We start from the raw sequence: 25141 nt of genomic DNA on the forward strand, positions 1-25141 counted from the left end.
GCCCTTAACATGGGAGTGGTAGTTACAAAGAGTCCAGGTGGTATTGGCAGCTTTGGCAGCAAAAACTCCAATAGTAATTCTGTATTTCTGATTAAAGAAATGCAAAAAAGTGGCCTATGCTTGCCAGATAGTGTAAGGAAAATCGCTGATAGGAGAGAAACAGAAAAGGGTATATATGTTACCCCTCTTATGTATAAACAAATAATTCTCAGGCTAATTTCTGAGCTACTCTTCAGCAGAACAGACTCAAATCAGAATAACAAAGGCTTTGAGAATTGAATTGAGATTTGAACACTTTCAAACAACACTTGACAGAATTGACAGTCCTAATTGGGTTGACAGCTTACTTAAAACAAAAATATCAATTTTATCCAGCAGATTAAATTGCCAGAGTCTATACAACATAATGTTAATAATATCCAGGATATGATATTACCCAGAATTACTCATACAATGACCAGGCAATTGAAAAACTTCAACTGAAAAAAGTTATCGATAGACACCAAGCTGTGATGATCATATTTTTGGAACTATCAGACAAAACTTTGAAGTAGCAATAATAATTCTTCTCTAAGAATTAAGAAAGTCCTATTTGAAATTAGCAAAGCATTAGGCATTATCAGAAGGAATTAAAGACTATAAGAACATATAAACTTAAGGATTAAAAACGAAAATATCAAAAATGAAAAAAATGATGATGAATGAACTTAATAGAAGAATGGAGGTGATTCTTCAATAAACTTGAAGGAAACTCAGCAAAAATTATCTAAAGAACACATAAGGGTAAAAAAGATTTAAATAAGAAGAACAGAATTTCACAGACCTGTGGGAAAAAAATCAGAACATCTAACATTTGTATCTTCGGACTCCCACAAGGACAAAGGAAAGGGGGAGAAAAATATTGGCCCCAAAAATCCAAATTTTAGTGAAAGACATGAATTTATAAATTTAATAAGCTCAGGGAGTAACAGAAAGAAAAAAATCAAAGAAAATCATATCTTTACACACTGTAATCAAACTGCTCAAAACAAATAACAATGAAAAAAAAGTTTTTTGAAATTGCTAGAGACAAACAACACATACTGGGGAAGAAAAAAAAAACACTGTAGGCAAGAAACCACAGGAAAGTGTTGAAAGAAAAGAAGACAATTTAGAATTCTATGGCTAGAGAAAATAACCTCATCACAAAGGAGAAGCACAAAAATATTCTGATGAAGGAAAACAAAAAGAATATGACCCAAGCAGACAAACTCCACAAAACAAAACAAAAAGCTGTATATTATTTTTTATCTATTCTATGAAAGCTAAGGCCAATGATTTGGGATGTTTCATTTGTTCAAATATAGGGAATTAGTAATTTTTACTCTTAGTATTGCTCCAGCTGTATCCCTCAAATTTTGGTATGTTCATTTTCCTACAGTTTATACTTCTTATAGTTCTCTTCTGATTTCTTTTTTGTCCACAGATTATTTAGAAATATTCTGTTTCATTTCCTATTATTTGGAAAAATTTCAGGGATGTTATCCATTACTAATGTCTGGTTCAATTCCACTGAGGTTAGAGGACATTCTCGTTTGATAGGAATCCTTTTAAATGTGTTGAAGCTTGTTATATTGCCTAGAACATGATACATCTTGGTAAATGTTTCATGTATGTTTGAAAAGAATATGAGTTCTACTATTGATGAGTAGAGTATGCTACAAATAAAAATTAGGTTATGTTGGTTAATTATGTTATTCAAGTCTTTTATAACCTTAGTGATTTTCTGTATACTAGTTCTGATGAACTATTAAAAGAAAGATATTAAAATTCCCAACTATAATTGTTACTGTGCACACCGTTGCATGAACATTTAAATTACTATGTCTTCTTGAGTATTAAATCCTCTATCATTAGGAAATTATTTTTTTTAGTCCTGGCAATACATTTTGCTCTCAAGATACTTTTCAGATATTTATATGTTAATCCAGCTTTCTTTTTATTAATATTAGCATGGTATGTCTTCTTCATCCATTTAACCTATTTGTATCTTCCCATTTGAAGTCAGCTTCACATTAACTACAGATATCATAGATATTAGATGACAGAGAGATAGATATGCATGCTGTAGAGCAATATAGTACAATCTCTAGCACATAAATGTGTTGAATCTATAATTATTTATGTGTTTTCCAAAATATATGGTTAAGCCAATTTTTTCATATCCTGGATTTACAGAATGAGTCTTCTAAACCCAAAAGAAGAACATGGCATTCAATCTGCTATTTTTAACCTTCTTATATACAGTTCATTATTCTATCCTTTCAAATCTTGCCCTGATCATCTAATCTTGCATATCTGCTACCACTCAGATGATTGATATCTATGCATTATATACCTATAAACTTATTTAAATCATAATAAAACCGTTTTTAAGACAAGATATAAGTATCTGAAGTACATAGGCAGACAACTTTTTTAATGTCTAAATTACTAGTTTCTGACCTTTGCCATCCAATCTTCCTCCTATACTAGCAAATATATCAGCATCATACATCTAATCTTCCAATATTTCATCTGTTATGAATAATTCTTCAACAACCCCTAATGAAACAGAGTTCATCTCCTTTCTTTATACAATTTGCTTAGCACTTAGGGATAGAGGCTGATGGTCAGGAGATTTCGAATCATTTAGAGAATGTCAGCAATTTTTTTAAGAGTTTAATTACCAGTTAATTCATAAGCAGCTCATCAACATTTGCTATTGAGTGTATACTTAAAAAAAAAAAAAAAGAGGTTTGAAGCCACCCTTCTTACACGTTATTAAGATGGAGAAGTTGGTTTACAATCTGCAAATGCCCGCCTTCTCAGAGGCTCGGTTTTCCCTAGATCATTCAGCTAACCCAGCATTTCTTAACCACGGCATAATTGCCATGTGGAGCTGGAAAACTCTGTGTTGCAGGAGGCAGTCCTGTGCATTGTAAGTTGGTCACAGCGTCCCTACTTTGTAAAGACTAAAAGCCAGTAGCACTCCTACCTCGCGGGCACAGCATAATAAATATGAGATTTATTATGCTTCATGATATAGGGCAAGAAGATGGAATCAGAAACTTATGTACTGATGTTGATGATTTATATATAAAACTTGCAATGAATCCATTTTATAAACTCAATTGTCCTGTTCAGTCAAGGCATTTGACAGAAGATTTCAATCCTTTGGGAAGAAACACCTTTTAAGCTGAATGCAGAGTAAACAATGTCACCACAATGGGCTATACTTCTGAATTGTGTACATTGTAAGTAACTGGATTAAATAATTTGGAAAACTTAAAAAATAAATAAAGATTGAAAAGTGGAAAACCATGCCAAACTTCACAAGGTACTTCAGTGACAAAATCTGAAGCTTCTAATTAAAATTCTAGATTTTGAGAAGCAATTTAATTTGTACATATTGAGTCAGAAAAAGAATTCTGTTAGACTGTGACTTCTGTAGGTTGTTAACAACATTAAGTTGAAGATTAAGTTAAAAAAAAATAGTTGTCCCTCAGTATCCATCTGGAACTAGTTTACAGGGCCTCCCTACAGATGCCCAAGTCCCTTATGTAAAATGGCATAGTGTTTGCATATAAGCTTATAAGCTATAGTCATTCTCCTGTGTTTTTGAAATCACCTCTACGTTACTTATAATATCTACTTCAATAAAAATGTTATGTAAGTAGTTGGTATACTATGCTGTTTAGGTAATTTTTACAAGTTAAAAAGTTTGTACCTGTTCAGTACAGATGCGATTTTTTAAGAAAGCATTTTTGATCTTTAGTTTGTTGAATCCAAACCAGTGGATGTGGGAGCTGCAGATGAGGAGGGCTAACTGAAAATTATATATATTAAATATCATGAGATGATTTTACCAGTGAGTTTATTTATTTGAAATTATGTTGATCCCTTTTCTCTATCCTCTCAAACACCAAAATGTTAGACACATAGTAATTAGATTTTAAATGTGATTTTTAAAAAAATATTGGAAATTACCTATTGATAAGAGTCCTGTTAAAGGCTTAAATTTTTATATTAGGCAGAAGACCATCTTAATTTAATTCATGAAAACCTAAAATCATTCTTCTCACATTAACCAACACATACAGTTTAGAAAGACCATTTCATCTTTCATCTTTTAAGTAAAGCAAAAAAAAAAAACTGAATCACAAACACTTTAATTGTGCTTCTATACTTTTGCTAAACACTATCACTTTATTAAAAAAAAATCTTTTCATGATGGCTACCCTGAGTTTAAAAATTGTAATTTGGCAGGCACAGAAATGAGAAAATGCTTTTTTATTATGTTGTTTTGTTTCTGGCATAGACCTCAGGTTTTGATAGTCCTATCATATTTTAATCATCGTCAGTTCATTTCTACTGAAGCTTATATCATCCTGTGATTGGAAACATTTAACTTTAAAAAAAAGAAAATTCTCATAAATTATTCATTGAAAAGATAATAACCTATTAAATACAATTAAGCTTTGGATTAATCTACAGAAGTTTCCAAAGTGTCTTGATATTTTTAAACCAACTGTATCTTCATCACATTCCTAATAAAACTTGATCTAGAAGGGTTCCAAATGCTTAGCCTTTCTTTGTAGAAAGTCAATATAGGGCATTGGTTAAGCACATAGGTTTTATAGAAAAACTTCCAATAGAATAAAGATGACAATACTGACTTGAGGATTATTTTAAGAGAGTGCTTCTCATGTAATTAGTATTTATTATGTGTTAGCTATTATTATTATTACTATGTATGGAAAGTAAATATCTCCCTCAGATACCCATATGAAAATACTGAAGGGTAGCTGGCATACCTTAAATGTTAGATGATTTTTATAAACAGCTTTAATTGTTTTGTTTTTGTAGCAACATGCTATTGCTTTCCTTTCTCTGTCGGTTTTGATTTTTCAATATACTTTCATTTTTTAGCCATAAGAGCAACAATAGTAGTATTGAAAGCCATTTGAAATGCTGTATGCAATCTGGGGAAAGAAAGGCAGAATATTTGTATATTTAATGATTCATAAAACTAAAACAATACCATTTAGAGGTCAACATTCTGAATAAAGAATTGCTAATATACCTGCGTATATTTTAAGTTTTGCAACCTAAAACAATAATCAAGCTATGAATCCCTTATATTTCACTCTTCAGTTGAGAAAGAAATCTCCACTAGTGAATTCTAAGAATATCCTAAGGCCTTGATTTCTAATCTTTTCAACTAGTAGGACCGCTTTTTAAACTTATTTTTAAAAATGATTCTTTGGATGTCATTAAAATCTTTTTAATATATGGTAAGTTTAAGAAATATAAAATAATTTTAAAATCTACTATGAATGCAGCAGTGCTTTAAAATATTAAATCTGTGTTAACAAAAGCACTGACATACATTTGATAAAAAAGCAGTACACATATTTGAGACCTCAATTCCCTCTGTGGGGAATGTTTGGTGTCAATATGGATCCAGCCCTTGCCCTTTACCCAGGGGTCCCTATAAGGCAACTCTTTGATTAAATGTTAATACCTAATATTAGCAGGAAATTTTCCTGCTACTTTTTGTTCCTTCCTTGTATTCTATCAAAAAGAGGCAAGATGGGGAGAATTGCACAGGGATTAGAGGAGGCACAGAAATACAGCACAACCCCCAAGAAATGGGCAAGTCTTCATCAGCTCCCAGAAGGAGATTTAAATAGCATATTATATTCATTTGATAATGAATTCCTAAGGAGTTAATGGAGAGAACTACAAAGAGAAGGTGAGGAAGACCTTAAGGAGAGGAGCACAGCAATTAGGGGTCAAGTCTCCAGGTGAAAGTGAGGATGGTTTCAGGTTCATCTTGAGATCAAGTCCAAATAATGATGTTATCCATACAGTCCAGCTCCAATAGAAGGGAGTTGAAAAGGTTAGCCCATGCCTGTAATCCCAGGGGCTGGGGAGGCTGAGGCAGGACAATCGCCAGTTCAAAGTCAGCCTCAGCACCTTAGTGAAGGCCTCAGCACCTTAGCAAGACTCTGTCTCAAAATAAAAAATAAAAAGGGCTGGGAATGTGAGTCAGTATTAAGCACCCCTGGGTTCAATCCCAGTACCAAGAAAGAAAGACAAGAGAGAGACAGAGACAGAGATAGTACACAGGAAAGAAGGAAGGGAAAGAGGGAGGGAGAAAGGAAGGGAGGGAGGGAGGGGAAGGGAGGGGAAGGAATAAGATAAAGGAGAGTAAGTACATAATTGTCTAATATGATCTTAGAGATAGGATTAAGTTAAAGTTTTTTAACACCGAAATATTATATATAACAAGCAGACCTTGACACATTTACTCCTGATCAACAACAAACTCAAATAATTTGGAGGAGAAAGACCAATCTATCAGAGACATGTCTTCAAATGACTAGTTGTTCTGGATTATCAGCTAGGATAAAACTTAAAAGTAGGAATCAAGATACATCCACTTTACCCTGCAATGGACCTTTTATTGCTTGCTATTACATTGCCAGAAAGAAAAGAAACTACTTTAATGAAATCTTAGGAATGAAATCTTATTTCTCTATTGTATTGTAAATAATGATTCAACATATGGAGCTCTTTCAAAGTGCTAGACATTGTGATTTTAAACCTTGTTCATCCAGTCATTTGATAATTAGGTATAGTCTTGTGCCACATAACAGTGTCTTGGTCAATGATGGATCTCATGTATGACAGTGGTCCCATAAGATCATAATGCAGCTGAATATTTCCTATGGCCTAGTGAATGCAAAGTGAATAAGCAAAAGAAAAGGAAACTGCAGAAGAAGGAAAAAAAAAAAGAACCCCCAAGAAAATTCACAGTGAAGAGTTTAGCAGATGCTTTTGCAGACCTCAACAGGTTTAAAAATATGGATTTCAACACAAAAAAGGTTTGCATTAATAGACAGGAATATTCAAGGTGCATTATCTGCTTATAAGCAAATCTATGATGAAAAAAAAGAAATAAGCCAAGAAAAATACCATGGAAAAAAATTTCTGAAAATAGTGACAATTCCTGATGAAGAGCCTCAAGATGATTCCAAATAAAGGGGGGGGGGGGCATTGTTACCATAGAAGATGATGGTTCCATGCATATTACTGCCCTGAAGACCTTCCAGTGGGACAGGATGTGGAGGTGGAAGACAGCGATGCTAAAGACCCTGAGCCTGCGTAGGCCCAGGTTTTATAATAAAAATTAAAAAGTCAAAATAGAAAAACCACTAATAGAATAAGAATATAAAACACACAGTAGTTATAGTTGTTTTCAAGCCATTATTATTACAAAAAGAGTCAAAAGGTTTTTTAAAAACTAAAAGTTTGTAACATAAAAGTTACAATATGCTAAGGTTAATTTATTGAAGAAAGAATTATTTTATAAACTTAGTGTAGCCTAAATGTAGAGTGTTTATAAAGCCCACCATAGTGCATGGTTATCCTAGGCCTTCACATCCACCCACTACTCACTCATCCACTCACTGCCTCACCCAGAGCAGCTCCCAGTCCTTCCACATGTCCTATACAGATGCACCACACTTTACTTTTTTATACTCTATTCCTACTATACATTTTCTATATAGTTAAGTACACAAATGCCATTGTGTTATAACTGCCTACAGGATTCAGTACAGTAAAATGTTGTAGGGGTCTGTAGCCTAAGAGAAGCAGGCTATAGCACATGGCCTACATGAGTAAGTAGGCTCTGCCTTCTGGGTCTGCGTGAGTAAGTGTGGTGATGGGCGATGTTCATACAGGAATGATGAGGCACTTCTCAGAATTAAGAGTCAGGCGGTCAAGGTGCCAATCAACCCCAGATGCACCCTGGGAAGAAGGAGATTAGTACAATCCAGTAAAAGAGAGTGCCACTGTGTAGAGGGGGCCTTGAGCTATTCTGAAGTTCACCCTACTGTGCTCTCCTAAAGTGTTTCTTTTCACTTTCAATGAACCTCTGCCTTGTCTGCCAACTTCTAAAAAAAATTGACAGACATGACCATCTTTACTATCCACCATCTACCAAGCACTGTGCTTGAGAGAAGACTGCTATTAGTGGGGATTTAAGCATTTTGATTGGAGACTTAGAAAGATTTTAAAGCTTTGAAGAAGATTCTTAGGGTGGACTCAGCAAGGTAAATAACCAACAAAATAAAGCCCAGAAGAAATGGGAGGGAGTAGAACAAGAAGTGCATCTTCCATTAAATAATTTCTAATTTCATAAGGAAGATGATAAACTTATAATTTTCTATAACATAGAAAATAATAAATACTTTAATAACAAATTTAGAATATTTTGAGTTCAGAGTTAGTCTGACCAACAAAAAGTAAGTTTAGATGATTTCACATTACCTTCTGAGCACAGTAAAATCATTTGCCTGAATTCTAGAAGAAAGTAATGGTGTTACTTTACTTCAATTCCTGCAAATAAGAAGTCCTTTGGATGAAAGGAGGAAACTCCTCATCTATCAGATGGGGCTCTGATTGAGAACTCTGTATTTCTAAGCCTTCTTTTTCTCCATGTCAGTATTAAGTCTTTGCGAAGGTCAAAATAAAGCCAGAGTAAAAAAAAAAATCTCAGGTTAAGACAGTTAGACAAGTAGGGGTTATTTAATCATTTTAAAGTAAAATTTAATTTGCATAAACATAAGGGCAAAGGGTAAAATGAGAATTATTTGACAAGGAGATGGCTAGTGAATTCTTTAATAAATTATTTGAGATCTTTAAGGAACAGGATATGATGATGCCCGTAAGAAGTGGAAAAGTTGATGTTGATAACACAGCTGCACTGGCAGGAAAAAAAGTTTCTCTTAAATACTTGAGGAATCACTCTCTGCATTTAAAGATGTGAAAGGACAAACGAAGGCTGCTGCTCCCGTGATATGTGCCCCTGACTTAAATGGAGACCTGTGCTTTTCTATCTTTCTAAGAAGTCCAGAATATTCAAGGACCTTGTCAAGGGCACTGTCTTCAAAACAGAAGCCCAAAGCTTGAGTGTGGGTAGATGCTTCGTGGAGGAGGGTACATAAAAGATTTTTCCTCTTCCGTCACTTGGAGTTTAATCTGCAGGCAGTGGGGGATCCTTGAACATTGTGAGAAGAGAAGTGACAGGACCAAATCGGCTTTATGGGAAAATTAAGTACACCCGTGACATACAGAATGAAGGGAGGAAAGAGTTGGAAATACTGGAAGATTTAAAGTAACTAAAATCCAGTTATAACACATCACAAAGCAAAATCTGTGAGGGCAGGTGAACGGGGCAAAAAAAAAAAAAGGAAAATATATTTTAGTACATATTTAGATTTGAGAACCAGGGACAAGGGAGGCACCAAGGAGATTATTACTTAACAAGATTTTAATGAATTTGAAAAAAATCTGTTTTGGAGTAATAAGGAAGAATAGAAGACAGATTTTCACTAGAATTGAGTGTAAGAATGCCAAGAAGACATTCAGGTGGAAACATCCATATGTTTATAGGCGAAGATTCTAGGATCAACAAGAGATTCTTCTTTGGGATTCATCTACATCAGTGGCTGTCAATTAGGGTCAATTTTGTCCTCAAGGTGACATTTAGCAATGTCTGGAGACATTTTTTGGTTGACCACCAAAAAATGGTGCTACTGGCATCTCATACATATAGGCAGGAATGCTGCTGAAACATCCTGTGATGCACAGAACAGCCTCCTGCAACAAAGAATTAAAGTAATTATCTGGCCTCAAATGTCAATAGCACCAAGGTTGAGAGACCCTGCTCTACAGAAATGTCATAATATATTAGGGATACCTAGGTATATGCTAGGTGTTCAGTCAGTGCACCTAGCATATTCATGTTTAATTTATAGGAAATAAAGATAGCACTAGCATTTACTGAGTCTTAACTCTGTTTCAAGCACTGTTCTCACATCTCAAGGTTTATTTTCATTATTTTATTTCATCTTTAAAATCCTACGAGATAGGCATCCTCTTTATCCTCACTTAGCAGATGAGAAAATTCATCCACTGAAAAGTTAAGTTATCTGCTCTATTAATCATGGTTCACCAGAGGAACAAAAGTAACAGGATACAAATAGTTAAAGAAGCAGATAAAGAAAAGATAGAGTTGAAGGCCTAAAGAAATTTTTTAGGTGGAATTTACTCATGGGGTTAAGGAGACTAAAAAGTCCCACAATCTGGTATCTGCAAACGGAGATTCAGAAAAGCTGGTTGTGTAGTTCCAGTCCAAGTTCAAAGGCCTAAGAACCAGGAGTACAGATGGTCTAAGTCCCTGTTTGAGATCAAGAGAAGACCAATGTCCCAAGTGAAATGGCCATGCACAGAGGGAAAAAAAAAAAATCTTCCTTGTTTAACTTTTTGTTCTGTTCTAGCTCTTAATGGATTAAACAATGCCCTTCCGTGTTGGGAAAGGCAATCTCATTTACTCAAGTCTACAGATTCATATTTTGGAAATACCTTCATAAATCTATCCAGAAATAATGTTTAGCCTGATATCTGAGCATCCCATGGTCCAGTCAAGTCAACACATAAAATCAACCATCAAAAGTTCACCCCTTATCAACATGGCACCCATGAACATTCCTCTAACTACACCCAACAACAAAGTCATGAATCTGCCTGTCGTGATACAGCTATTCTGAGTACAACTGAAAATGTACTAACCCTTTCCTCAACAAAGGAGAAAAAAGTCCTTAAGTGGAGTTTATTCTCCTCCTTGATATCCCATAGCTTAAAAACCATGATGTAGAATTAACCATATTTAAATACTATGATATAAAGTCAATACATTTCATGTTACATGATGAGGACAATAAGAAAAGAAAGGAAACAAAGGTATTTGTTATACATACAAACTGGTCACCTGATCATGTAACTGGTCACATGATCGTACTCAGTATTTTTTTTATAACTACTTGCTCCCATTCTGTATTCTTTTTGCCTTCAGTATAAAACTCTTCCTGCTGTATTTCTTTACCTAGTGGAGTAATCCAAACATTCATTTCTGAAGGGTCTGGGCCTGCCTGGACTGACCTCAGTCATAGGGTGTATGCAATACTAAGAAATGCCCTGAAGGACCTCCTATATTCCATAACCCTCTTCCTTACCTCCGTGGGTAGTACTGGTCTTTTTTCCACTTGGAGGTCAGGATCAATCACCCAGCCACCACTGTAACTCCTTCTTTTGCATTTTGATTTGAGGGATGACTGAGAGTCAGTCTCAACTTCCAGTTCACTGGAATTGTTGTTATATCTCCTAGTGGAAACATTTCTCCCCAAAGTTGTGGAAATAGGAAATAAAAGTTCGGCTATTGGGTCTCTGGGCATAATAATGTGTGGTACCACTTCCTTTCTCACCCTTTGATTCCTGGGCCCATGAATTCTGGCTATGGGAGAAGCAGCAGTATATACTGGGTGCTAATTCAGAGCCTCCCGGAGAAGTTTCCCCTACCTCTCTAAGGTATTACCCCCAGATGTCACTGTAACTGAGTCTTCAGAAAGTCATTCTAGCATGTTATAGAAGCCAGCTGTTTCAGGATGGTGAGAAACATGGTAAGATCAGTGAATTCCATGAGAGCAGGACCAATGCCATACTTCTTTTGCTATGCAGTGATGTCCTTAATCAGAAGCAATGCTGTGTGAAATACCATGATGGTGGGTATGGTATTCTGCAAGACCATGGCTGATAGTTCTGACAGAAGCAAGGCATACAGGAAAAACAAATATATACTCAGAATTTCTATTCTAATAAGAACAAAATGTGACCTTTCCATGATGGAAATGGTCTAATATAATCAACCTGCCATCAGGCAGCTGCCTGGCTCAGGTAATGGCAGCATCGTCAGGACTTTGTGTCAGTCTCTGCTTTTGGCAGGTTGGGCACTCAGTAGTGGTTATAGTCAGGTCAGGTCAGCCTTGGTGAACGGAAGTCCATGTTGTTAGGCCCATGAAAAATCTCTATCCCTGTCATCATGGCTACTTTGGGATCTGGAAAAAAGAGGCTGACTGGTATCTATAGAACGGGTGATCCTATGTACTTGATTATTAAAGTGTTAAGCATTCACATAGTACATATCTTTTTTTTTAACCTTTTCAGAGAAAACTACCTGCATACCTCTTCTCCAAATTATCATATGATCATGTTCTTTCCAAGTCCCTGGCCATCCAGCCAAATCATTGTCTGAAGCCCATTAATTCGTATATAAACACATCTGGCCATTTCTCCTTCCAAAGTGAAATCAGGTGCACGGCTTGAAACTCTGCCCACTGAGAGGATTTCCCTTCACCATTATTCTTCAGAGATGTTCCATAAAGGACCTGAAGTACTTTAGCTGTGCACTGTCAGATAGTGGCTACCTATTGTTCAGGACCATCTGTGAAGCAGGTCTTGGTTTTCTCTTCCTCTTCATTCAATCAGATGGAACTTGGGACACGAGGGGTGTGTGTGTGTGTGTGTGTGTGTGTGTGTGTGTGTGTGTGTGAGAAAGAGAGAGAAAGAGAGAGAGAGAGAGAGAGAGAGAGAGAGAGAGACTTCTTGGCAGAGCATGTACACAACATGTGCAGGGCCTTAGGTTCAATCCCCAGCACCAAAACTATATATTTTTTAATCATAGGTGACTGTCCATGAAGCCTTGAGTACAATCAGAGAAAGAAGGCAGAGTAGCAAGAGTAGAAACCTTGGGTATTTGGACCACTTCATGTAACTTTTTGTGTAGTTGGGGCCTACTCAGGCCCAGTCACCTATATGCCATTTGAATTTGATGACACAGGGTTGCTGTGCACAACCAACTTTATTGTTTGGTGGGTCAGATAACACCCAGTTCATTTTAGACACCTCAGGGCACATGGCAACTCGGTGGACCATGGTTAAGTATTCAGTCTCTAATAAGAACTAATAATAGAAAAAAAAAAAAGAACTACTGGTAGGCCAAGTTCTGTTTCTCAAAAAAAAAAAAACAAAAAGAGTTGTCATTTAGGTAGGATGCCATAATAGACCTATGATGTAAACTCATAACAAAAAATTCAACTTGCTACCATTTCCATGTCTTACACCGTTATCCCACTCTCTTAGTATCCATTCCTGTACATGATTCCCAGATTTCTGCCTTATAAATTAGAAAACTCAAGTAGTTCTTTTGGAGTATAGCAGACCTCCCCATGGATCATATCTCAAACCTCACCTTTCAGGATCTGCTGGGACTTGAGTCTTATTTTAGTAGAGTCAAGGACAGATGGGGTGGAGTTCTAAGATCAGCAAGACAACTGCTCCAGATGAGGCCATTACCATTTCCTGAAGCAGTGTAGGATTGGTAATCTCAGAAAGGTCTTCCAAAATTTCCAACTAGGTGGCTTTATGCGGGTATGATGGTTAATTTTGTGTGTAAACTTGACTTTGTAATGGGATGTTAAACATAATTTCTGAGTGTGTCTGTGAGGGTGTTATGTGGCTCAAGAACCACAAAAATGACCTAAAACCTTCTGGATTGCCCTGAAGGAGAGTCTTGTCTCCTGCATCTGTAAGGCTGATATTGCTTAAAATTAAATGCAGAATCTTATCCTGGTAGTGGTTGAACAGCAATGCAATTGAACTTCCATCCTCACAAAGTGTCTACTGTAAAAGTGAGGGCATACATAAGAAAAGAATGGGATCCTGTAAGTTAGATGGGGTGGAGTTCTAAGATCAGCAAGACAACTGCTCCAGATGAGGCCATTTCCATTTCCTGAAGCAGTGTAGGATTGGTAATCTCAGAAAGGAGTGGAAAGCCCAACACCACTGGGAATAGGGAGGCCACTTCCACTGACAAAAAAGCAGCATCACAATTTAGGAGCTTCATGTTCCTACCTTCATCAGGGTCTCCCCACAGATACACATATGCCAGTGATTTCTTAAAATAATATGTATCATATTTACTTGATTTACAGTAGCCTTTCTTGAGTCCCAACAAAAGATATAAAATTAAAGCTCATGGGGGTGAGGTGGTAGTGGATGTTCACAAGTGAATATCAGTGTGTTTCAGGGCATTAAGATAGATTTGTTGAAATTACCGGTTTAATGTATTTAGAACATAATAAACAAAAGTAAACCCTTAATTTCCTCAAGTTTGATTTTTAAATCATCATCATCAAATGAAAATTATATGAACATTTCTCATTTTGTCACACTAGATTTTCAGAGCTTTAGTATTGTTTACTCTCTCCATTTGGTCAAAACCACAAAGAAGTAAGGTATAATGGTGCATACCTGTAGTCCCAGCTCTTTGGGAGCCTGAGGCAGGAGGATTACAAGTTTGAGGCTAGGCTGGGCTACTTAAAAATCACAAAGGTTGAATCCATTTCCTTCAAGTATAGCAATTTCTATTTTTTTTAAATGGGCTTATTCTCCAAATCATATGTTAAAAAATAAAATATCCATAATAGATTTGAAAAAGTTATAATAAAAGAAGGAGGGAAGTTCTGAAACCAAGGTAGGGAAAGGGGGAATCAGGGAAGTTAGGTAGGAGTCCAGAAATCCATCCATTTGGCTTTGCTCTTAAAAGAGGCAGCTCCTGAGGTCAAATCTGGAGCTCCATTTGGTATAATTTAAGAAGAATTACCCAATATATTAAAAAGTAACTAAAATAATAAAATTACAATATACATTTTAAAATCTTGCAAGCATATTAAAGTTGTTGGCCCAATTGCTATTTTAATTAAACTGCCTTAAAATGTGATGTCATAACATGCATATACATATCATTAAATGTCATATCTCATTTTGTCTTAAACTTGAATTTTTTTAATTCTCAAGTGATGTGCAGTAAGTATCCTGAAGTACCTAGTTCCTGTCTCTGCTTGTGACTAATATTCATCCCTTAACCATGTTTGCCAAAAAGGCAAATTTTAATTTTATTGTAAAAAATTACAGTAAATTATGTTTAATGGACTTTCAAACATAGTTCTCTCACACAACGCTTAATTTAAGATAGACAGTTTTTCTCTTTTAAACTGTAGTTGGGATAATTTTCAAGCAATAATGTATTTCTTTTGATTTTTCTCTTATTTTCTGATAAACAGAGTAACTGTAATAAATCCTGATCCTACCTTTGGTCTGGATATTTAGTAGCTATGTATTTGTTTTCTTTGATAGCAACACACATTAATATTTATAACCATTTTCCTTTGCAGCATCTCCCAGATGGCTCTGCGCCCAGTGCACATGTTGAATTTTATCTTTTACCATATCCCAGTGAAGTTCGTAGGAGGAAAACAAAATCTGTTTCAAAATGTACCGACCCCACTTACAATGAAATTGTAAGTATGATTCATCTCTTGTCCAGTCATTTTGTATTTTTCTTACCATTTTTTAGCTTAACAACCAAATATGGAGAATTTGCAGTAATTGGCAGCATTATTCCATAAAGGAAGATATTTCCCAAAATAGTCACAGTATGCTGATCACTGTTCTAGATGCTATGGGAACTGGAAAATACAGATACTGCTTTCAAAGCTCTTATGAACCAATTTCCAAATTTCAGCTAACCTCCAGCAAGAGCCAGAGACTTATTTTGCATACAAACATTATTCCTGTCCTCATCTTATTTTCTCTAACCTTATTCTCCCTTACTTGATTCTCTTTACTTAATAATTTTATCATAAACAATCCTGTGTATAATAGTGAATCTCATTAAATCTCTTTTGAAAAACTAACAAATATAAAATACAAATTAAAGTTTATGCATATTATAAATAGCTCTTTAATTGATTTAGAGTATACAGTTGGAACATCCAGTCCCCTAGCTTCTTCCTAAGGCAAATCCCTGCATTTATTCTCTTGAATCCATCTTTTCCAATTTCCTCTGTACTTGTTCATTCGATTATTTGCTCTTTTTTTTATGGTTGTCTCATTGATTGCATGCTCCATTGCTCAATTCTGAAATCTTTAAAACAAAAAGACCCTCCTGATCTCAGTCTTTCTAAGCAAACTTTCTTTCCCTCCCTGTCATCTCCAAAGTTTTGCAAAATTAACCCACACAGCTAACTCTCACTTCATTGCTGCCTTTTCACCCTTTAATCCTTTGAAATCTGAATTCTGATCTTTACTACTAGTACTTAATTCAGACAGCATCAATAGACTCCTAATTGGTAAATTTGATGATCCCTCAGGCTCTCCTCTCCGCTCCAGATGTATAGCAGCACTATTGACTGCAGCATTTCTTGAATCCTATCTTTTGCTTCTTGAATTAATCTACCTTTTCTTAATTTGCCTCCATTTTTTTCCTAACCACTACCTCATTTTATTTTACTGACATCCTTCCTTTTACAATACTGTTTGCTAGTCACTAATAGAAAATTTTAAAATATATATTGTTTGCTAGAGTTCCATGGTCGACCCTCACCTCCTTTTCATATACAGTCAGCCCTCCTTATCTGTAGATTTTACATCCAAGGGTTCATCTAACTGTGAATCAAACATTTGAAAAATAAACTTTTTGTCTATACCGAATATGTATAGACTTTTTTCTTAACATTATGGCACAGCAATTATTTATACAAAGTTTATATTATATTGGGTAATATGAATCATCTAGAGATGATTTAAAGTACACAGGAGGGTATGCATAGATTATATGCAAATGCTATGCATTTTATATAAGAGCATCCTTGAATTTGGAAATTCTGGAGCCAGTCCAATGTGGGGAACAATGGATGGCTATATATGGCCTCAAAATTCTTATGTATTCATACATTTTCTTTTATCATCTGCATGGAAGTTACATCTGAATTTATTCCTCAAGTCATGGCTTCACTCTCAAGCTTTTGACCTGTACTCTTTCTGATCACTGGGGAGCTTCATTTAAATATTTCCAGGCACATGCAGCCAGGTTTTCCTCTTTCTTTGACATCTCAAAAGGCTCCTTCTAGTGACATCTCCCTCTTCCTTACTTATGTGTTCAGCTAATCATCAAGTTTTCTCACTTCTACTGGTGCAACCTCTTAAATCCATCATCTTTTCTGTGCCTCATATGTCTTCTGTATTTGAGGTCCTTGTCATTTTAGCCATTATAATAGCCTTACCTGCCTCCTGTCTTGTGTCTTTTAATTAAATCTTTCACATTTCTACCTAAGGTGCCTTTCAAAAACTAGTTGTATTTATTGTTATCCTGTTTAATGTTCTTTAAGTTTCCTTCTTGCCTTATATAAGATGTTCAAAATCTTAAATGTGGCATTCATTCCCTTTGAATGAACTCAGTAATATTCCTGAATTTCCTTTTTGAGCAATATCATCCTCGCACTCTTTTTTATTTTATTTTGAGAAAATTACAGATTCAGTCAGTTATAAGAAATAATACAAAGAGATCTAAATATCCTTCTACCTCTTTCCCCTATGGTGATATCTGGCATAACTATAGTATAGTATCCCAATTAGTAAATTAACATGTATACAATTCACTTACCTCATTTACATTGCACATTTTACATGCCTACTTGTGTGTGTGTTTAGCTTTACATATTTGCATCACATTTGTAGACTTGTGTGACCACACCAAAGATACAGAACAGTATCTTTAAAAGGATTTTTAAATTTACACTATTACAGCCACAGATGTCTCCCTTCTTCTAACTCCCCTTTCCTGGCCCCTGGCAACTACTAACTTGTTTCCCATCTCTATAATTTTGTCATTTCAAATGCTGCATAAATGGAAATACATCATTTGTAATTTCTTGAAATTGGCTTTTCAACTTCATGGAATGTGGATGCCACAGATTGTTTAACTCTTCACATAGTAGGAGACATCAGGCTAGTTAGAACTGGGGCTATCTGGAATAGAGTAGCTATGAACATGGATGCACACGCCCTGTGTAAGTAAAAATTATAATTTCTCTGGGATAAATATTCAAGGGTATAACTTTCAGGGTATATAGAAGTTGTATATTTAGTTTTATATGAAACTACCGTAATTTTTTTCCAGAAGAGCTGTACAGTAGTCTCTTTTATTCAATATTTTGATTTTCTCAGTTTCAGTTAACTTCAGTGAAACATGGTCCAAAAGTATCAATTGGAAAACTCCAGAGATAAAAAATTCATAAGTTTTAAATTCTGTGCCATTCTGGTAGTATGAAGAAATCTTGAAGCAGCACCCCCCACCCATCCTGCTGCATAGGACATGAATCATCCCTTTCTCCAGTGCATCCGTGCTGGACAGACTGTTATCTGTTGGTCACTTATCTTAGTTGTCAGATCCACTGTCACAGTATCACCGCGTTCAAGTAGCCCTCATTTTATTTAATAATGGCCCCAAAGCACAAGAGTAATGATGCTGGCAATTTGGATATTCCAAAGAGAAGCTGTTAAATACTTCTATTAAGTGTCATCACACATCATCATCAGAAGTGGAAGTACTACAGTAAAATATTTTGAGAGAGGAAACCATACTCACATAGGTTTTAGTACAGGATATTGTTATAAATGTTCTATTTTATTACTAATTGTTGTTAATCTCTTACTGTGCCTAATTTTTGAATTGAACTTTATCACAGGAATGTAGATACAGGAAAAAGAATAGCATCCATGGGGCTCAAAACTATCTGTCATGTCAGGCATCTACTGAGGTCTTGAACAGTATCCACAGTAGTACAGGGGACTGTTGTACCATTTTCACTCCAATCAGCAATGTATACTCATCGGGTTTCTTTGCATTCTTTCCAGCATTGGGTATTATGATTTTTATTTTAGTTATTTTGCTAGTATGAAGTTTCTCATGTGGTTGCAATTTACCTTTACTTAATGACCAACTAATGATGCCAAACTTCTTTTCGTGGGCTTAATTGCTATCTATCTTCTTTGTGGAAATATGTCTTCACGTCTTTAACCATATTCTAGTTGAAATGTTAGTGTTTTTACTCTTGAGTTTTGAGAGATCTTTATATATGCTGAATGTTAATCCTTCTTGAGATATGTGGTTTACAAATATTTTCTCCTAGTCCATAGTTTGTTTTTTCATCCTCTTCACAGGGTCTTTCTCAGAGTGAAAGGTCTGAATTTTTATGAATTCTAACTTGTCAATTTTTGCTTTGATGGATTATGCTTTTGGTGTCAAATCTAAGAACACTGCCTGGCACAAAGTCCCAAAGATTTCTCTCCTGTATTTTTTATATAAGCCCCATAGTTTTATATTTTATATTTATTATCTATTTTAAGTTAATTTTTTAATAAGGTATGAGGCTTAGGTCAAGTCTGTCCGCAGTCTGCCTCCCTCTCCCCCTGCATTCCCACCATGGATGCTATTTGGTTCAGATCCACTTGTTGACAAAGCAGTTCTTCCTCCACTAAATTTCTCTGGCATCGTTGTCAAACATTATTCAAAAATTTGTGAATATATATCCTTTTGTTGCTACTTATTTGGCCACAGTCCCAGGTCACACCAGACACCTTGTCATTCCCTGGATGGCCCCTATGGCCTCTGTGATGAACTTATGCAACCATTCAACACTGTGCCTTTCTCTAAGTTGGAGTTTACCTCTGGTGTGGTCTCTGTAAACACTCTCACCTCCTAGGCTCTTCCACCAACTTGTGATCTTTTATTTAGTCCTATACATATTTTTCTTCGACTACTGTGTAGACTATTTGAGGATGAGGAAAATGTCTCATCTTTCTTAATATCTTTTACACTTAATTACTTCTAAATGGGTGTGTAATGAAATATTTCAGATAGTTTTATAAGTGACACTGTGAGTAGAATCAGGTAAAATGTAAATGTCTATAAAATGTAAATACACACACATATACATACACACATGCATACAGAGAGATATTCTTTAAATTAGCAAGGAAATATATTTGGACATTTTATCATTTATCATTTTGTCAATAACTAGAGATACACATGCCCCAGAAATATATCACTTGTTTCTTTTCTTAGAGTACAAGTCCCTCTACCTTACTATCAAGAAACTTCTCAAACCACATGCTATACCTTAGCATTAGCAATCTAAGAAAACACATAACAAAATCTGAACATTCAACATAACTTAAATAAACTAGTATTTAATTTTTTCAAACATTATATATTATGAAAACAGCAGTAAATACACATGCATGAAGATTATTCTCTAACACTTGTTGTGTGCATCAATTTTCTGATGACTTGAAATGATACTAGGTCTTCGTATATCCACGGCCCACTGAGTAGGAATCACTACAGTGCTTTCTCAATTAAACTATACTTGAAGCATGAACACACACTATTCCCACTTTGGACACATTTAAAATTACAGCCAAAACTAGATTCCATGCATAGCCAATTCCAATCTCCATATAATGCAAATTATCAGAAATCTGAAGCAATGCATGCTTAAGTGACTATTTTAATAGTAGTCATCAGGACAGTAAGAGGTCATCACATAAACAAGTTTGGCAGGGTTGCTCGTTGAATTTAGAGAACCATAAGAGAAAAATGAGCCACAGTATTTTTATTTTTCTCCCAATATGCTCTATTGTTGTATGTCAATACAACAATAATATTTCTAAGAAATGCAAGAAAAGGCCCAGAACTTTTAAATCTGATTTTACTTTGTTTCAATCTCAATTGTAATGCAGGACCCCATCATTGCACCAATCTCTGATTTTTTTCTGTGCACTTTCAAGGACACTTTACGAGACATCCTTGCTAGTAGGCTGGATGCTGTCTAGAGAGCATAGAGAGCTACCATACACCATACACCATATTTTAACTACCCCTACCTGCTTCCTCTTCCTCACTGAGGACCACTTCATCAGCCACTCACCTCAGCTGGGATTCCTCACACTGCTGAAGCTGTGCAATGCACTGAGAAGTGAGAGAGGATCACCTGGCTCTTCTTATATAAATCCCTTAGCGAAATTCCAAGGGGATGCTACATTGCATAACAATCTTACAAAGCTTTTCATAAAAATACTTCTTTCCATTTGTATTCATAGGCATTTTAATACCCAGACATGAGAGAGGCTAGGTCAGGGACAGAGCCACGTGGCAGAGATTACACCCTCCAAATACAAAGGCTTTGGTACTGGGCCCAGCTTGTCTATTGCAGATTACTCTATACAGTGATTATAGCACATGGCTAGGTACATGATACACTCAGTAAGCCATAGCTATTGTTATCTGTTCACTATCTCATGTGATATTCACAACATAATGAAATTCACACAGTCATGCACCACATAACAATATTTCAGTCAGTGATGAATCAAGTTTAAGAAACGGGTTCCATAAGATTATATCACCTAGCAACAGTGTAGACATGTTAGTTTGCATGAGCACAGTCAGATGTTCACATAACAACAAAATCACCTAATTACATGTTTCTCAGATACATCCCATCATTAAGTGATGCATACCTGTATTTGTAAATGAAGATGTTGGGACCCAGAGGTCACAGAACTTGTTTTTGAGATGAGCAATGCCAGATCCCAAAGCCCACGCTTACCCCACCATAATATGCTGTCCCTCCATCCACAGGGTTCTGATGTCCTTGTTGTTTTGAACTGTCTCTCATCATCCTGCCTCCTCAGAGCTCTTCTCATCAGCTCTGATACTCCAGTTTCCACATTATTGTTCTTCCACTGCAATCATGAAAATGCTCTTTAAAATTATTTACTAGACCCTTGTGTCAAATAATGTACAGCAAATGCTTGAAAATAAGCTAATAGATGCTAATTACACTTAAAGATTTTCTATTTGAAGTAATAATTCCAAAACCACAAATCCAGTATTTGTCAGAAGGTAGTAAAGACTTGGCTCATACCTGTGGGCAAAGAATATTATAAAGAGATATTAAAAGAGCAATTCATTTTTGGTCCTGTTTATGTGAAAGCATAATATATATTAAATCATTTGGCTAAAAAAACCCTCAAAGAACATTTTCATCTGTGTATTTCTCTAGCGTTACCCACTAACTATTCATCGCACAGTAAAAAAAAAAAAGTACTATTTTTAACAACATTGCAGTAAAGCAATTAAAAGAGATATATATCATCTATGGTATGCAATATTATATGTTTAATAAAACTTCAGTTACTTTTAAGAACATAACTTTGCACAGTGAATCACAGGTTAAAAAACCATTAAATCTGTAAATTGGGGAAATTTGAATGTTTGTATTAGCATTGAATATGTACCAGGCTTTGTAGTAAGGCCAATATTATTCTTTCACTGATTCATCCCACAATGCTAAAGGTAAATACTATTATCACCACTGTGAAAGTGAGAAAACATACGGTTGACAAGAGATTCATATAAATATAAGATATTGATATATTTTGTAAAACTTTATATTTTTATGACTTTCTTATACAATTGACAGAATCTATAAGCCAGACTTTTCCAGAAGCCTAATGCTTGGAGTTATCCCATTTTTCTACTTCATACACAGTAACAAAGAGGATTGCCCTGTTTTCTCTGACTGTTCAAGATGGCCACTATAGAGAAAAGGAAAAGGAGTGTACTCTGAAATCCTGGAAAGTTGTCCCAGCCATATTGGGTGTCTAGTTGTAGTTAAAGAATATGAGTTACAGGGGTAGGATTTTGAGATGTTTTTTAAGGCAGTCCTTAAAATCCTCTGTTATCCCGGGAGAACTTAATAAACGAGATGGAATAATCTGAGTGAGCAATGCTAGAAACGGAAAGATTTTATTTTTGTCTGGAATATGAGTAAGATTCCGGAAGAAGAGACCCCCTGCAGCAGCATAGACTGGATGAACATTACATTGCATCTCATGTCCTTTTGGCTAATTTTTTACCTGATGAGTGAATCAGTGCCCAAGGCAGCTAACAGATTGATCTGGAGCTGAATTTCATTGATAACTTAACGGGTTCATAAATGGTAGCCTGTGCTGTGTGAAGGTACAGAAACCTACATCCACACTCACTGAGGAGGCGCCCAGTTGACTCGGAGGGCGGGCTTCCCTTTCAGGTTGTCTTTTCTGCTTCTATTTCGCGTGTATTGCAAAAGTTCCTTTCTATCTTGTAAAAGGCAGGCTTGCAGCAACATATGAAACTCCCTTTTCTAAATGTGTACCCAGAAGTTTCCCTGGCAACCATGTCAGATTTCCACTCAGCCCTCCCCTCCTGTCATGAAGGGTAACTGATGCCTTTATAGCACTGCACTTTTAACGTCTCCTTGCCCCTACAGGCTCCCTAGTACTGCCTGCAACTTCCTGGATATTAGAAAACAGATCCCCTTTTTAAAAATAGTCACATGAAAAAGAACAAGAAACAAACTGCATATGCAGCATAATTACAGGTCAGAGTCTTATATATAGAAAACAAAAAGAACATCCAAATGTTAACTGTAATTATCTCACTGGTGGAAGTTTAGAGTTTTCCTTCTTTTTTTTTTTTTGTTTGTTTGTTTGTTAGTTTCATACATTTTGGTGAATAAATATTTATGTTCATAATTTAAAATTAAGCAATTTTAAGTAAAAAAAATCCTCATAGAGGATTTCTTTATATGTACAAGGAAATATTGTTGCACCACATTTAAGTAGTAGCACAAGGGAATTGTAGAAATTCATCTGTCTTTCCTCATTTGCCTTCAACACAGAAAGATGGTGTTAAAGTTCCAATGTTACTCAGTAAATTCAAGGACAGTTAAAAAGTGAAGAGTATTTAAATTTCTTCCTAGGGAGTAATTTACAGTTTCACTAAATTTGGAGCAGGCAATTTTAAGTGGAATCAGTAAATTCTAAGATTGTTAGAGAAATAGTGTGTCATTAAATTCAATTATATTAGTAGAACCTTTAGCTTTACAGATTAACATTTGGAATGAAAGATTTTAACGTTAACCTCTCTACTGCAGGGAACAAGATATTAGCAGCTACATTTTTTTTTGAATTAAAAGTAATATTCGAAAGAGATGCATTTAAACACATCTGCCATATTTTCATTTTTCCTCTCTCTTTTCAGGTGGTATATGATGAAGTCACAGAGCTCCAAGGACATGTCTTAATGCTTATTGTGAAGAGCAAAACTGTATTTGTAGGAGCAATTAACATCCAACTCTGCAGTGTCCCACTCAATGAAGAAAAATGGTATCCCCTAGGAAACAGTATAATCTGACCATTGCTATGAAAATATGCATTATTCATTAACTACTTATAATTTTTCCACTTATAGGTCTCTCTGTCATATAAGCAGGACATTTTTAGTGTCAAATATAGCATAGGGTATTAAGGACATTAGAAAAAAAGAAAAAAGAAATCACAATCAGTCTTTTCAAGTTGTTTTTTCTCCATTTGTACTTTCCTTGTTTTCTTAGAATCTTCTCTCCTTAAATGGAGTGCTCATTGTGAAATATAATAAAAAGAATTCATTTTAATATATAGTTTAAATCAAAAATATTTTCATATTTTGTTTTGTTTGCCCAGGGTCAAAGTAATACTTGTGTTTTCCAAGAAATACTATCAAATCAATAAATCTTATCAATTAATTCAAGAGTTATGTTTACGAGATTTTTTACATTAAATTAAATATATCCACTCTCAATCATTGTCACTGAGAGAACTGGTAAGCTCTAGCAAAGTTATATATTCTTTTGGAAAACCATAATATAAATGCCTAAATTCTTAAATACAATTGTTGAAGAAACTCCTTTGCACAGCAGTTCTCACTCTCTTCAATACCAATAATACATTGCCATTGGATTTCTCCCACTCAGAAGAGTAATCACATTTTCAACTTCATTATACCCAAACCCAAGATCTCCAACTTTGAAACTCTCCCCTCTCATCAAAACCTTTTATCTTTACACATGAAGCAGTTTCCTTATTTCTGAACCTACCTTCCTAGTCACCACGACCTGAGTAAATAATCCTACAGAGTTCCATCTGCAAAGCAGATTATGACCCAAGGCACTGTGCCATTTCCTCAAGAGAATCAAGTGGGATATATGTTTTAAGTCCCTGTCATTCAAATATTGAAAAAAAATTTAAATCTTTGCTTATTTAAGGTTTTGCTGTGTATGGATAAAAAAGAAATTTAAACTAGTTTGTTTAGTCATCTGCCTAACCATATATACACAAAAATATCTGTTCATTTAAAAATATTTCAGTGTCTGACCCAGGCCAATGTGATGCAAGTCCACAAAGCCCTTAATGCTTCTGGAAAATTGTTCTGTGTGTTCCT

At 35.3% G+C, this 25141-nt stretch overlaps 1 protein-coding gene across 2 annotated transcripts in view; it reads left to right on the forward strand.

Moving 5' to 3' along the window:
• Window positions 1-24364, forward strand: part of PIK3C2G (phosphatidylinositol-4-phosphate 3-kinase catalytic subunit type 2 gamma) — a gene marked incomplete at its 5' end in the record, with an annotated part of 348977 nt that extends 324613 nt beyond the window's left edge. For both annotated transcript variants that reach the window (XM_081311198.1, XM_081311197.1), the window contains 2 exons: window positions 15165-15290; window positions 23924-24364. In XM_081311198.1, the coding sequence (XP_081167324.1) occupies window positions 15165-15290; window positions 23924-24076 (279 nt within the window). In that variant the 3' untranslated portion in view covers window positions 24077-24364. The remainder of the gene's footprint in view (window positions 1-15164; window positions 15291-23923) is intronic.
• Window positions 24365-25141: the final 777 nt, after the last annotated feature.

Source organism: Spermophilus citellus (genome assembly GCF_964194105.1).
Source record: "Spermophilus citellus genome assembly, chromosome: 10".
Lineage (NCBI taxonomy): Eukaryota > Metazoa > Chordata > Mammalia > Rodentia > Sciuridae > Spermophilus > Spermophilus citellus.